General features: G+C 40.0%; 1 protein-coding gene across 1 annotated transcript in view; it reads left to right on the top strand.

The window, feature by feature from the left end:
• LOC310727083 (neural-cadherin) overlaps positions 1–13963 on the top strand; it is a 114082-nt gene that overhangs the window by 82230 nt on the left and 17889 nt on the right. Inside the window, exons 13-18 of the mRNA XM_083543195.1 lie at positions 3268–3517; positions 4279–4406; positions 5755–5941; positions 6216–6359; positions 11605–11888; positions 12187–13804. Of these exons, the coding sequence (XP_083399321.1) occupies positions 3268–3517; positions 4279–4406; positions 5755–5941; positions 6216–6359; positions 11605–11888; positions 12187–13804 (2611 nt within the window). The remainder of the gene's footprint in view (positions 1–3267; positions 3518–4278; positions 4407–5754; positions 5942–6215; positions 6360–11604; positions 11889–12186; positions 13805–13963) is intronic.

Genomic DNA, 13963 nt, shown 5'->3' with positions numbered 1-13963 from the left:
ATCTGTGTATCTCTTTCCTTAATTAAAAATTTAAATATCTGTCAGCTCATTGCTGAATCATCCCAAGGAATGACAATTAGAACATTTTCAAATGCACTAATTGCAACCTTGAGGAAATAATTAAGGGGCCTTGTTCTTGTACACGGAGGCCATAATGGGAATATCATTCTCATCAATCCCCAGTGCCACTTACTTATAAACTCAGGAGGGGAGATTAATCAGGTATGGAGACACAGGTCAGCCAAGTTTGCAATTCCAGAACTTACATAAAAGTCATACTTGAGTGAATGTCTTGGTTTAAAAAGTGTTCAAAAGTACAAAATAATTATTGTAGTTTTTATTTTATTTTATTAACTTTTTTGTTTGTTTGTTTGTTTGTTTGCTTGTTTACTTAGGTGGGTGCATCAGTAAAGAGAACTAGGGAAAAGACTTGTGATGTAAAGTCAAGTGCTTCAGTTAACGATTACAACAAAACGCTGAACTCCTCGGAATATCACACACAAAAGAGTCTACAAATGAGGCGGTATCAAAAAATTGGTGCTAAGTGTTCTTATTCTGATTACGTGCGTTACCACATCTGTCGATTTCATTATGGACACAAGGTTGGAACAAAGAGGAAATGTGAAATTCTGCGTGAAACTGGGCAAATCTGCCACAGAGATGTTGGACATGACATACGTTTTACATATGAGATGCTGCAATGAGTTCGATGAGGTATTTTGAGTTACACACATGCTTCAAGAACAATACTGGAAGATGACAAGAGATCAGGAAGAACCCTGAAAACAGAGCTAGTCTCAAATCTTTTTGATTCCACTTAATAGAATGGTGCCAAATAACAAAAAACATGTTGGTTTTGAGGGTGGAATTGCCTTGCTGAAAATACAGGTCAGAGATTTCTAGCCAGAATGGTTCAAGCTGCCCAGAAGTATATAGTACCTCAAATATACACAGTTTAAAATCATAGTGAGCAGAAAAGCATGTCAGTATCCACAAAACTTTGACCCGTGAAGCAGATGGATCACAACAGCAGAAGATTACACTGGATTCCCCTTGTGACACAAGATTACACTTTTTATGCTTTTTTTGCACTTCATTGCTGTCACTTCATTGGCTGATTAGATCTCTCTTTTTTTTTTTTTTCTTTTCGGCTTCTCCCGTTAGGGGTCGCCACAGCGGATCCTCCGCACGTTTGATTTGGCACATGTTTTACGCTGGATGCCCTTCCTAACGCAACCCTCCCCAATTTATCCGGGCTTGGGACCGGCACTGAGAGTGGCTGGGGATGGTTCCCTGACCGGGAATCGAACCCGGGTCGCAGCGGTGGGAGCGCTGCATCTTAACCACTAGACCACCAGGGGACCATTGGCTGATTAGATAACTGCATAAATGTGCAGGTATACAGGTGTTCCTATAAAGTGGAAGATGAGTCTATATTTGTAAACATTTCAAAATCATTATATGTTCAATCAAAATAATAGATTTGTATTCTGTTGTATTCATACTTTATTGGCACCTACTCTTTATTTATAAAAGGTGTAGTGGTCTTGGTTTGTTTCACTCTTTCCGATGCTTAACATTTCTAGTTTGTAGTCAGTTCAGGAGCAGTTGATGTGTCTTGAGGGAGCAGGCTCTTGTCAAACTGACTACGACAGGAAAGATGAGTGAGTAGGTCAGCCTGGAGTGCGAACATCCTGGATGTCAGAGCCATGAAAGCAGAAAGCACAAGCCACAGAGCTTTTAAGGTTCATGTTCTGTGTGTCTCAGCTGAGAACATGTCCTTGCCAAAGTCAGTCAGAACCTTGGCTATGGAGGATGTCATGCCCGCCTGAACACTTGAGCTCTGACTACTCTGAACACTTTGCTTGCTCATATTTCTCTTTTACTCTATTCATATTCACTTGTCTTGGTTTCTAACAGTCTTTTCCACATTATTCATTTATCATGTTGCAGAACTTCCATAAATGGTTTGGAAATTGGCTTTCCATTTATTTGGGCTTGTGTTGGCGTTGCCGGGACCATCATCTACATTGTACTGGAATGTGTTTACTTTGCAATGTCAGTTGTTTGATAGAAGTTTGGGGTTAAATTTTTTTTGCCTTTACGCTAGACGGTTTACAGTTCCTCTACAGACAGGTTGCAGCTGTAGCTTTTGATTGCATTTTCCCAAACCAAATTTGGTATCATGCTTTCAACACTTTAAGTGGATTTCTTCACCTCTTTTCATGATTATGAAATGTTTAAAGTGTGTTATTTCTCTTTTCTGCCAAAACAACATTCTCCAGTTACTTGAGGCCTTGAATGGTAAATATTGATTTGGAGGGATTAGGTATTTCCTTGAGGCACGATGTTGAAGGCCCTCAAAGACATATCCATACCCTACAATATTATACAAAATGATTACATATGAAGCTAAGGATGTAAGCTGTTTTAAAACCTTTGCACTGTTTACTTTCACCTAAGCCTATAAAGGCATTGAAGTCATAATATCTTGTCTGTAAAATGTTTTTTCTTTTTACCAATCTGTGAACCTAGCTGCATCTTAGACTGGTGACTGTCCCCCTATTATGCTTGTGGATATGCATGTTTCATTGTGCCTTAGCCTAGAGTGATATAATAAGGAGAAATGGAGATAAAACTCGACCAGGAAGGAGTCCAGAGACTCATTCAGTAGGAAGTTACTCCATAAATGTCAATATAAATTCAATAGGAAATAAGATGGATTACAGGTAAACTGTGCCTAATGAATTCAGGTGCTGGAGTCAGCAGTGCTATAACTGACATTTCTGCTGATTTATAATGCCCTTTCACGTGTAATGCTAATTATTATCCATGAACTTAAGCAAAAGTGGCTTTTTTTAGTCAGCACCAATGCTTTGTCATTAATACATCTTGAAAATAAACCAAAAAAGATGTTTCACCTCCCTGAACAATTATAGCACGTCCAAGCAGATTTCACTTAATTAGCTCATACTGTCACTCATTCTGTTCCATAGAAACCACACACATAGATTTATTTTCAGCCACATACACAGATAGATAGATAGATAGATAGATAGATAGATAGATAGATAGATAGATAGATAGATAGATAGATAGATAGATAGATAGATAGATAGATAGATAGATAGATAGATAGATAGATAGATAGATAGATAAGATAAGATAAGATAAAATGGCTTGCCAGGTAATTAAATACTTCCTACCTACACTTGTGGATGGAATAAAAACAGCAAACCTCTGTTTTTTTTTTACTTTTGCACATAGACCATAAAAGCAACCTCTCCTCTTGGTGATCCCCGAGTGACCTATAACCTGGAGGAGGGCCAGGTTCCTGAGACTAACATGCCTGTCCGTTTCTACATCAAACCGAATCGAAAGGACAGTTCGGCCTCCATTCTTGTCGCTGAGCCGCTGGACTATGAGACCACTCGCTTCTTCACCCTTCGTGTCCGTGTGCAGAATGTTGCAGCAGTCCCACTCGCCTCTTTCACTACTGTCTATGTCAACATCACAGGTAAGAACTAACTTAATACACTTATAGAGATATTACAACTACACAACCACTACAACTGACTGTTAACCGTTAGTGTATTATACATTTTAATGCCATGGGACATGCTTTTATATCTTGGTAGGCAAAAGATTTACACCCAACCAAGGAAAACTTGCTTCTTAAAACATTCAACTTTTTGGTTACTAAGGTTAAGGTTAAGATTAGATTAAGGTGTATGCGTACTTATAATTAGCTGTATTAATAATTAGTATAATATATAATGAATATTAGTAGAAATAACAATGGTTGGATAGTGTGTGTACTTTTGAGGATGGGACAACAAAAAAGCAGTAAGCATCTAGAGCAGAGAAGAACAACACTTGAGACCACATCAGCATTAATTAGGGGGGAAATGGAGATTGAAATGGAATGAAGGGAAGACAAAAGCCCTCAGAAATCTCATTTGAGAGACGTAGTAATCAGCACACGGCAGGGAAGAGCCAATCTCCTCTTACAGCCACTCACCCACACACAACCCCAGCCTGCTGTGAACCTAGCAGCCGACTTCTCAGTTGCCACCCTCATGTGGAAAGCACCAATCAGTACAAATATGGGGACTTTATTCATGTTGCACATTATCATAATAAAATCTGTTGTAGTCAGTGTATTATGTGTGTGCTTTCTACAGCCATAAAAGATCGTGCTTTTTTTCAGTTTTTTTTCTTTCTTTCTCTTTCTCTTTCATTCTCTCTCTATTTCTCCATGTCCTGTCCATCACCCAGATGTGAATGACAATGTTCCATTTTTCATGTCGAGCACGTATGAAGCCACAGTACCTGAAGGGGCTGAGATTGGCACTTCAGTGGCCCAAGTTTCAGCCTCTGACCTGGACTCTGGTCTTCACGGCATGGTAAGCTCCCACTGAGCAAATTCCCGCTCTGCAAACAGTACATCACTTTGATGCTGAGACACCTTTGAGAGCATTATTTTCATTTGTTAAATCATGACAGATGAACCTGTAGCATAATTCAGAGCAGAGTTGGGAATTTGAATTCATGGTCTCACGCTTGGCAAATGGTTTTGCTTTCCTGCATGCTGAGGACACAATGACCTCATCCCACCAAGAGCTGTAGCTTAAACTTCCTGCCAAGGCTTTTCAGGCAAAGATTGAATAGAACAGCATTATGAGCAGTGCATATTCAGAATATGTATGCATCTTATGTTCTTAATGAATTCTTATTATATCAATGTTTAGAACTAATTACATTTACTTCAAAAAAATCATTACCTAAAGACTAGGTTAAATTCACGAATGCATTTTTCCCCCTCAAAACTCAATAGAATATCACAATCTAGGTTTAATGCCAAACCCTAACTCTAGAACGATTTAATGCTACTAAGTTAAAAGTAATGAATTAATGAAATAGTTGTATGTATGTGTAACGTAGCCTACCACATTACCACATTAATGCCTGCCACACTGGCATGCACTAAAGAGGATTTTAAATTTGGGTACCAGGGCAGTGGCAGCTTGTCCATATGGCAAGGTGGGGCAGAGTCCAACCATTTACAATGACTGGCTGCTTTGGAACAGCTGTACACCTGCTCATTCAATTATCCAATCAGCCATGTGGCAGCAGTGCAATGCATAAAATCAAACAGAAAGAGGTCAAGAGCTTCAGCTAATGTTCATATCAATCATCAGGCTAGGGGAAAATGTAATCTCTTTGATCATGCTTTGATTGTTGGTGCCAATATTTTTCTGTTCTCCTGGGATTTTCATGCAAAACAGTCTCTAGAGTTTGTCCACAAGAGTGCAAAGAGCAAAAAAGGAAATGTATCATAGATAATATATTTTAGAGGGAAATGGTCAGGTATCTTTCTGTTCTTTTATCTTAAAACAAAATTGTTAATTAATTTGAATCAACTCTCAATTGCCTTATATGGGGACCGATTGATAGAAGCATGTATGAGGTGTCACTATTAATGTGTTCCTGCCCCACACAAAATAATGTAAAAATGGTCTGCTTCTGTAGCGGAAACAAAATAAATATATATAATTAAGAAAGAATTTACAACATGCATCGCTGCCCATGTGACAGGTACAAAAAATGTTTGAATGTCTCTGAGAAATAGTTCTAAATGCTTTACCATTTTACGATGCAAGTCAGAAAAGTATTTGATGTGTTGGTATATTACAAATATTTCTCTAGTTTTGCTTGTTTTTGTGACGACATAAATTTAATCTTCTTTTCTAGGTCAATTACATCATACTAAAGGACCAGAGTGGAGACTCTCAGTTCTTTAGCATTAACCCATACACAGGCATCATCCACACACGAGCCACCTTTGACCGTGAACAGAAAAGTTCTTACCTGATCGAGGTACAATCGCAGGACAGCTCAGAGTCGGCCCGGCCCGGACAGCAGGGTCAACCAAACACAGGTGTGCTTATTCAGTCATTATTCATTATTCAACCGCATTACAATGTACAGCAGCAACAATAGAGCATTCCAGAGTAACTAGCTTTATCTATTACTATTACTACAGTGTTCAGAAGAAGTGATGTCACTATCAAGATTATCTATCTATAACAGTAATCAAATAAGATTATGTAACATAAAACTCTACTATATATACACTACTCCATAATCCTTATTTCACAATCCTTATTAATACACTGACGTTAATTGCTGTGGTACATTTTCCGTCTCCACAGACACAGCCTATGTCAGGATTTTTGTCACGGATGTAAATGACAACGCCCCAGCCTTCTCCCAGACAGTCTACGAAATCAGTGTGGAGGAGGACAAGGAAGTAGGCTATGTAGTCATTACCGTCACTGCTAATGACGAAGATGAGGGTAAGACCTTTGATTGCTGTCACAGCGTCAAAACACCAGTAAAACTCATACCTGTTCCATAACTTTACGTGGTAGAGCAGTCTGCACCTGCAATATATGTTAGTGTTGAGCTGAGATAGCTCCAGGCCCTCCCTACAGAACACATCTTATTTACGGATACTGTCACCTGTCTGATTTTTAATGTGGATTTCTCATACCGCATGAATCAGTAATGTTATTTTTGACAGCTGGAGGCTGGAAAAATAATCATAGTGTGAGGTAAACCTAGGTGGAAAATGCATTTTTTCCCCACTGAGCTTGTTAGCAAATCTCTGTGGTGATTGTGGGAGTGACACATTTGGGCCCCTGAGGTAGCTATTTGATGTTGGCTCCTTTTCTTTTGTTTGTCTCAAGCTGTTTTACAAAAGAAATAAATAAATAAAATAGACTGCATTAATGACAGGTAAACCCATTGTGGGAAGGATGCTGAGAGCCAGAGAAAGCACATTTTATGATTCTTTGCCAAGATTCACCTTTACCAAGCACATAGAAAAATATTTTCTAAACATAATATCCTGTATAATGTAGACAGGTTCCACATTTGCCATGACACAGAACAGTGCTTTGGTAAGTCTGTGGCTGCGCCCAAGGAGTACTCTAACTCAGCTTCTACTTAAAGCTTTCTGTGCTTGTGTTTCATCTTCTGCTTCTGTGGCTGGTTCCATATGGTTACCCTAAAGATTGGCACTTCCAGAAAACTGTTATGGATAACCCATGCTTCAGTGGATACTGCTGACTTGTACCTGTCACTATAATCATACATACTTTACTGTGGTTATTCCAGACTCCCATTTCCAATTGGATCATTCCCATTATTATATTTTTCCTTGTGACTATCTCCTCTGGCTTGCCCTTTCTGGAGTTTAATCTACATCCAGTTTTGTGTAATATCTGTAATTATTTAAACTACATTTTAATGAAAGACTACATCAATTAAGAACTTGTAGGTAATTTAATCTTTTGCTGACAAGAACATGTGGATTTAATATAAAGGCTACGATAATAATAAATTCAACCAAGTAACAACACTTTCGGCACAGATGTCCAGGAAGGCAGATTATCTGTATTAGCCAGAGATAATCCATAAAACATAAGACAATCCTATTAATCTTTTGGCATGCTGATCAGGCATGTCTTCGGGAATATTTCTTATCAGTCACTCTTGGCCTCACTGTAGAGCTTGCCTTTCCTCTAATCAAATCTTTCTCCTGCTTGTTTTGGTTTTGTGTGTGTCGTAATTTCTAGAGAAAACATTTTGTATGTCACCTACAGGCACCTAGAGGGAAATGTGCCTACATAAAGTTGATAGGATTGTGTGCAGAAGGAATCATTTGACCGTTGTTTGTTAGATAAAGATGTCTTTCTGGGAAGCAATACTTGACCCATCTGAAATAAATCTTGGCTGTTTATAATGATTTAATTATGTATTCTAAAAAAACTAATTTTGACTATGATGAGATGTCTCAGAGCGATAAAGGTTATTTCATAAATGCCAATGGCAATTTTTTTTGCATACATTCACATAATCCTTAATTAGTCTATGTGCAACAATCTACACTGAATAACCAGCAAGCTTTGAGATATAGCACTGACGCACACAGCATTGCCCCTGTCCATCTATATGAGACAAGTTTAGGCAGGTCATTGTTCTGTCCACCATAGTATGCCAATCTGTCTGTTTTACTGCCTCCATGTCACCTCACTTCTGTTCATTGATGGTTCACAAACAGATTAATGCACTTGATGTTTCCAATTATAATTTGCACAGAAGGTGACCCATGCTCATCTTTCATCATAAACACACATGCAGGGCTGTGAGGGCTCTGGTTGTCGTGACAGAGCTTCACCTGTTAAATATGGTACACATGTTTGACAAATATGGTATGGCATGTAGCCACCATCAGCAAAAGAAGAGGCAGAGTAGAGCCTAGGGGGAGAGAGAATGTGGCTAAAATCTCATTACGGATGAGACAGTAGCCATTGCGTAGAGGTGAAGGTGTCAAGATAGCTTGCCATGCCCGAATGGACAGCGCAATTCCTTTAGACAGCTAATATCTCAGGCTTCTCGTGAACAGGAATACAAATCACAGTCCAATGCCACTCTTTAAAAGGCACCCAATTCATTTTACACTCAGTAGGATAAAAAAGTATATATCAGAACAAATACAATAACAATGCAACAACAATGCATGATGCACAAATATAATTTATTAAATCATTATTTTTTTGAAGATATTCTTTAAGCTCATGAGTATTGTTATTTTTCTGAGGTGAGAACTGCAAGACAGCAGAGTACACTGGGTAAATAGATTTTTAATCCTAGTTTTGCATTCTTACATATTGTGCAGTTTGGCAGTGTGTAGATCTGTGTAGCCTATAATGCCTCAGGGAGATACACCGTATGAAGCAGCTGGCCATTAAAGAAACTGCTTTGGGCCAAAGCACCCGAGTTGCCTTCAGCAAGTGCCTGGATACATTATGCTCCACAATCCTGATGTCTGGGGCCAGGATGAGTACAGCACAACTTAATGAAATTCTCACACATTCTCATCACACACAGATGGTGTTTGTCTTATAAAATCTGATCCAGGCTGGTAAACAGAAACAGAGTAAAAGTTGTTTTCCTTTTTCTGTATGGAGTGCAGGCAGGGCAGGGAGGGTGGCTGTTCTAACACAGGATAAAACCTTTTTTGTTTGTCTGTTTCAGTTTTCTCAACATCTGCATCTGCAGTTTCTTCTGTATATACTGTATAAATCTTGTCATGCAAGTCTAATGAAAGCCTTTCCTAAGGCCAGTTTTCTCTACTAGATTGCATTCCCATTTACAGTGGGTACGGAAAGTATTCAGACCCCCTTAAATTTTTCACTTTTTGTTATATTGCAGCCATTTGCTAAAATCATTTAGGTTCATTCTTCTTCCTCATGAATGTACACATAGCACCCCATACTGACAGAAAAACACAGAATTGTTGACATTGTTGCAGATTTATTAAAAAAGAAAAACTGAAATATCACATGGTTCTAAGTATTCAGACCCTTTCAGTATTTAGTAGAAGCCCCCTTTTGATCTAATACAGCCAGGAGTCTTTTTGGGAAAGATGCAACAAGTCTTTCACACCTGGATTTGGGGATCCTCTGCCATTCCTCCTTGCAGGTCCTCTCCAGTTCTGTCAGGTTGGATGGTAAACGTTGGTGGACAGCCATTTTTAGGTCTCTCCAGAGATGCTCAATTGGGTTTAAGTCAGGGCTCTGGCTGGGCCATTCAAGAACAGTCAAGGAGTTATTGTGAAGCCACTCCTTGGTTATTTTAGCTGTGTGCTTATGGTCATTGTCTTGTTGGAAGGTAAACCTTCGGCCCAGTCTGAGGTCCAGAGCACTCTGGAGAAGGTTTTTGTCCAGGATATCCCTGTACTTGGCCGCATTCATCTTTCCCTCGATTGCAACCAGTCGTCCTGTCCCTGCAGCTGAAAAACACCCCCACAGCATGATGCTGCCACCACCATGCTTCACTGTTGGGACTGTATTGGACAGGTGATGAGCAGTGCCTGGTTTTCTCCACACATACTGCTTAGAATTAAGGCCAAAAAGTTCTATTTTGGTCTCATCAGACCAGAGAATCTTATTTCTCACCATCTTGGAGTCCTTCAGGTGTTTTTTAGCAAACTCCATGCGGGCTTTCATGTGTCTTGCACTGAGGAGAGGCTTCCGTCAGGCCACTCTGCCATAAAGCCCCGACTGGTGGAGGGCTGCAGTGATGGTTGACTTTCTACAACTTTCTCCCATCTCCTGACTGCATCTCTGGAGCTCAGCCACAGTGATCTTTAAGTTCTTCTTTACCTCTCTCACCAAGGCTCTTCTCCCCTGATAGCTCAGTTTGGCCGGACGGCCAGCTCTAGGAAGGGTTCTGGTCGTCCCAAACGTCTTCCATTTGAGGATTATAAAGGCCACTGTGCTCTTAGGAATCTTAAGTGCAGCAGAAATCTTTTTGTAACCTTGGCCAGATCTGTGCCTTGCCACAATTCTGTCTCTGAGCTCTTCAGGCAGTTCCTTTGACCTCATGATTCTCATTTGCTCTGACATGCATTGTGATCTGGAAGGTCTTATATAGACAGGTGTGTGGCTTTTCTAATCAAGTCCAATCAGTATAATCAAACACAGCTGGACTCAAATGAAGGTGTAGAACCATCTCAAGGATGATCAGAAGAAATGGAAAGCACCTGAGTTAAATATATGAGTGTCACAGCAAAGGGTCTGAATACTTAGGACCATGTGATATTTCAGTTTTTCTTTTTTAATAAATCTGCAACAATGTCAACAATTCTGTGTTTTTCTGTCAGTATGGGAAGCTGTGTGTACATTCATGAGGAAGAAGAATGAACTTAAATGATTTTAGCAAATGGCTGCAATATAACAAAGAGTGAAAAATTTAAGGGGGTCTGAATACTTTCCGTACCCACTGTAAGTGTCAAAAAACATGATCAATATAGCCAAATAGTTGGGTTGCTGTATCTTGCTATAAGATAAATGGATAGCATAGCTTGTGATTATGTGGCATCAACTGTGTGGGATTAATAATGAGATGGAGAAGAAAAGAAAAGGGGATGAAAGGCTTATGGACTTCTGATGTACCTCTGATGCTTGGCAGCAGCCAAAGAAATTAATAGCAGAACGAAGCTTGTTTGCATACATGGCTATGACTTGTGCAAAAGGGTCACAGGAAATATTTTATTTAATTGAAGGGAAAGTGTCTGTGCTGGCTTTTTTATGATTGCTTAAAATAAAATTCCTTTCTAGAGATCTAAAGAATTTCTCTAAGCTTTACTCCTAAATATGCAGACTTACATCACATCACCTTTTCATCACATAGGATACAGCTTTAATTAAAGCTACAACAAAGTGCAGTGAAAGCATAATAGACTCATCTTATCTTTTTCCGTTTGATTATTTTTTGGTGGCTTTAAAAACTTACATTTTCTGTTTGCTCATGTATCTTAGTAATGTTAATTGGAAGGAACACTGAAGCAGCTTGTTCACACTACCTAAGGAAGCATTTCCACTTTCTGGAAAATAAAAAGTCATTATGTGCAATTATTCTAAAATAATATTACATAACCTGACCTAGATTCAAGTCCTTTGTGATTTGAATTACAGTTACATAGACACCAGCTGATAGCAAATGTTCTGACACATTCCACATTTCTAACAGGTGCCAATGCAAAGCTGCGCTACCAGATTACTTCTGGAAACACTATGGGCACCTTTGATGTTGAGCCTGAGATTGGCACCATCTTCATTGCTCAGCGGCTGGACTACGAGCGAGTGCAACGTTACCATCTACGGTTGGTGGCTTCAGATGGAAAGTGGGAGAACCAAACTGTAGTGGTCATCAACATCATCAACCAAAATGATGAAGCACCTATCTTTGGCCAGACCGAGTACCATACTAGTGTGACAGAGGAGCTGATCGAGCTGCCTGTACCTGTACTGGAGGTATGTGGGGGCTGATGATTTAAATCCAAACACAGGTTTCAGTAGGCATCTTATTAACAATCTGGTCATCTGTAGTCTGTGACTGGATGTGGACTATATATATAGTCTTGAAGTTTCTTGAAAAGCTTGTTGTTTAATTTTTTTGGCATACCTGATCTGTAACTTTATGTAAACATACCTGATGTAAGATTATGAAAAGTTTTTGTTATTGTTTACAGTGTGTATTAATCATTGCCTTTGATATTTAAAGATGTCACTGGGATATATTTATAGCTACTAATTGTTGGTCATTGTCCAGGTTTCAGCTACAGATCCAGACCAGGAGGCAGACCAGAGTGCAGTTCGATACTCATTACATGGGCAGGGTGCTGGGAGTGAATTCACTATAGAGGAACTAACTGGAAGGATTTATGCTCAAAAGCGGCTTGATCGAGAAGAGCGTTCAGCCTGGCGATTTCTAGTGTTGGCCACTGATGAAAACGGTGATGGGCTAACTGGATTTGCTGACGTGTTGGTGGAGGTGCGTGACATAAATGACAATGCTCCCCAATTCTTATGTGCCACAGAGGGATGCTATGTGGGCCATGTGCCTGAGAACTCCCCAGCTGACACTTCTATCATGGATATGCAGGCCACCGATCTGGATGACCCTAAAACCAGCAAGAATGCTGTTCTAACCTACAGAATCGTTCAGAATGTCCGTAATGAGATAAATCTCAACTTGTTCTCGATCAATCCAGCTACTGGCACAATATATACAGTGCTGAGATCTTTGGACAGGGAGGTGGAGGACCATTACTTGGTAGTTGTGGAAGCAAGGGATGGAGGAGGCCTCTCTGGGACTGGAACAGCTACAATTGTAGTTTCAGATGTGAATGATCATCCTCCAGTGTTCACACAGAGAGTCTACATGGCCACCATGGCAGAGGACCTGGATATCAACAGTGAAGTTCTGACAGTGGCTGCTACTGATGGGGATGAGGGAGAGAACTCGGTGATGACATTCAGTATCGTAGGTGGAGATGATGACCGCAAGTTCTTTATTGAGACAGACAAGGGGAATCGACAGGGCGTGGTGCGGCTGAAAAAGAAGATTGATTTTGAAAAGCCCCATGAGCGCACCTTCAATCTCACTGTCAAAGTAGAGGATGCAGACTTCTATAGCTTGGCATATTGTGTCATCCATGTGGAGGACTCAAATGATCATGCACCTGTGTTCTTTCCCCAATTCTATGATGCAGGGTCTATGTTTGAGGATGTTCCATTAGGCACTATTGTGGCCCAAGTGACTGCTCTGGACCTGGATTCAGGACAGAATGGAAAGTTCTCGTATAGCATTGTCCCAGAGTCTGACCCTTTTCAGCAATTTCTAGTGGATAAGAGTGGGTGGGTCGTGGTTGCAGACTCCTTGGACCGAGAAAAGGTATCACAACACAGGCTGATAATCCTAGCTACAGACATGGGCAATCCTCGTCTCACTGGTTCTGCTATTGTTCTAGTGGCTGTACAGGATGTTAATGATAACGGTCCTGAATTTGAGGTGCCATATCGCCCCATTGTATGGGAGAACACTATTGCACCACAGCTTGTCCACATGAATGATACTTCCATTCTGCTCCATGCCATAGACAAAGATAGCTCACTAAATGCAGGGCCTTTTTCCATTCGCCTGCTGATGATCACCTCAGATGCCACAAACTTTAACCTGACTGATCTGCGGAATGGCAGTGCCATTATAACAGCCCTACGCACCTTTGATAGGGAACAACAGAAAGAGTACCTACTTCCAATTCTGATGACTGACAGTGGCTCTCCTCCAATGAGCTCCACCTGTACATTGACTGTCATAATTGGGGATAAGAACGATCACCCTCATGCACCTGGACACTCGGAGTTTATAGTCTACAATTATGAAGGTACCTTTTTGTGAACTCTTGATCGATTATCTTGCCAACTTCTACAACATTTATTTAGAATTTAACTTCATTTGTTAGCCTGTCACAAACCTTAGTGGGGAATATGGTTTGGTTTTATGTATTTTTAAAGTTTTTCTTTTAAACTAAAACTAACCATTT

This window comes from Silurus aristotelis (genome assembly GCF_946808225.1).
Source record: "Silurus aristotelis genome assembly, chromosome: 1".
NCBI classification, from domain to species: Eukaryota; Metazoa; Chordata; class Actinopteri; order Siluriformes; family Siluridae; genus Silurus; species Silurus aristotelis.
This window is presented reverse-complemented; position numbering and strand designations above follow the sequence as displayed.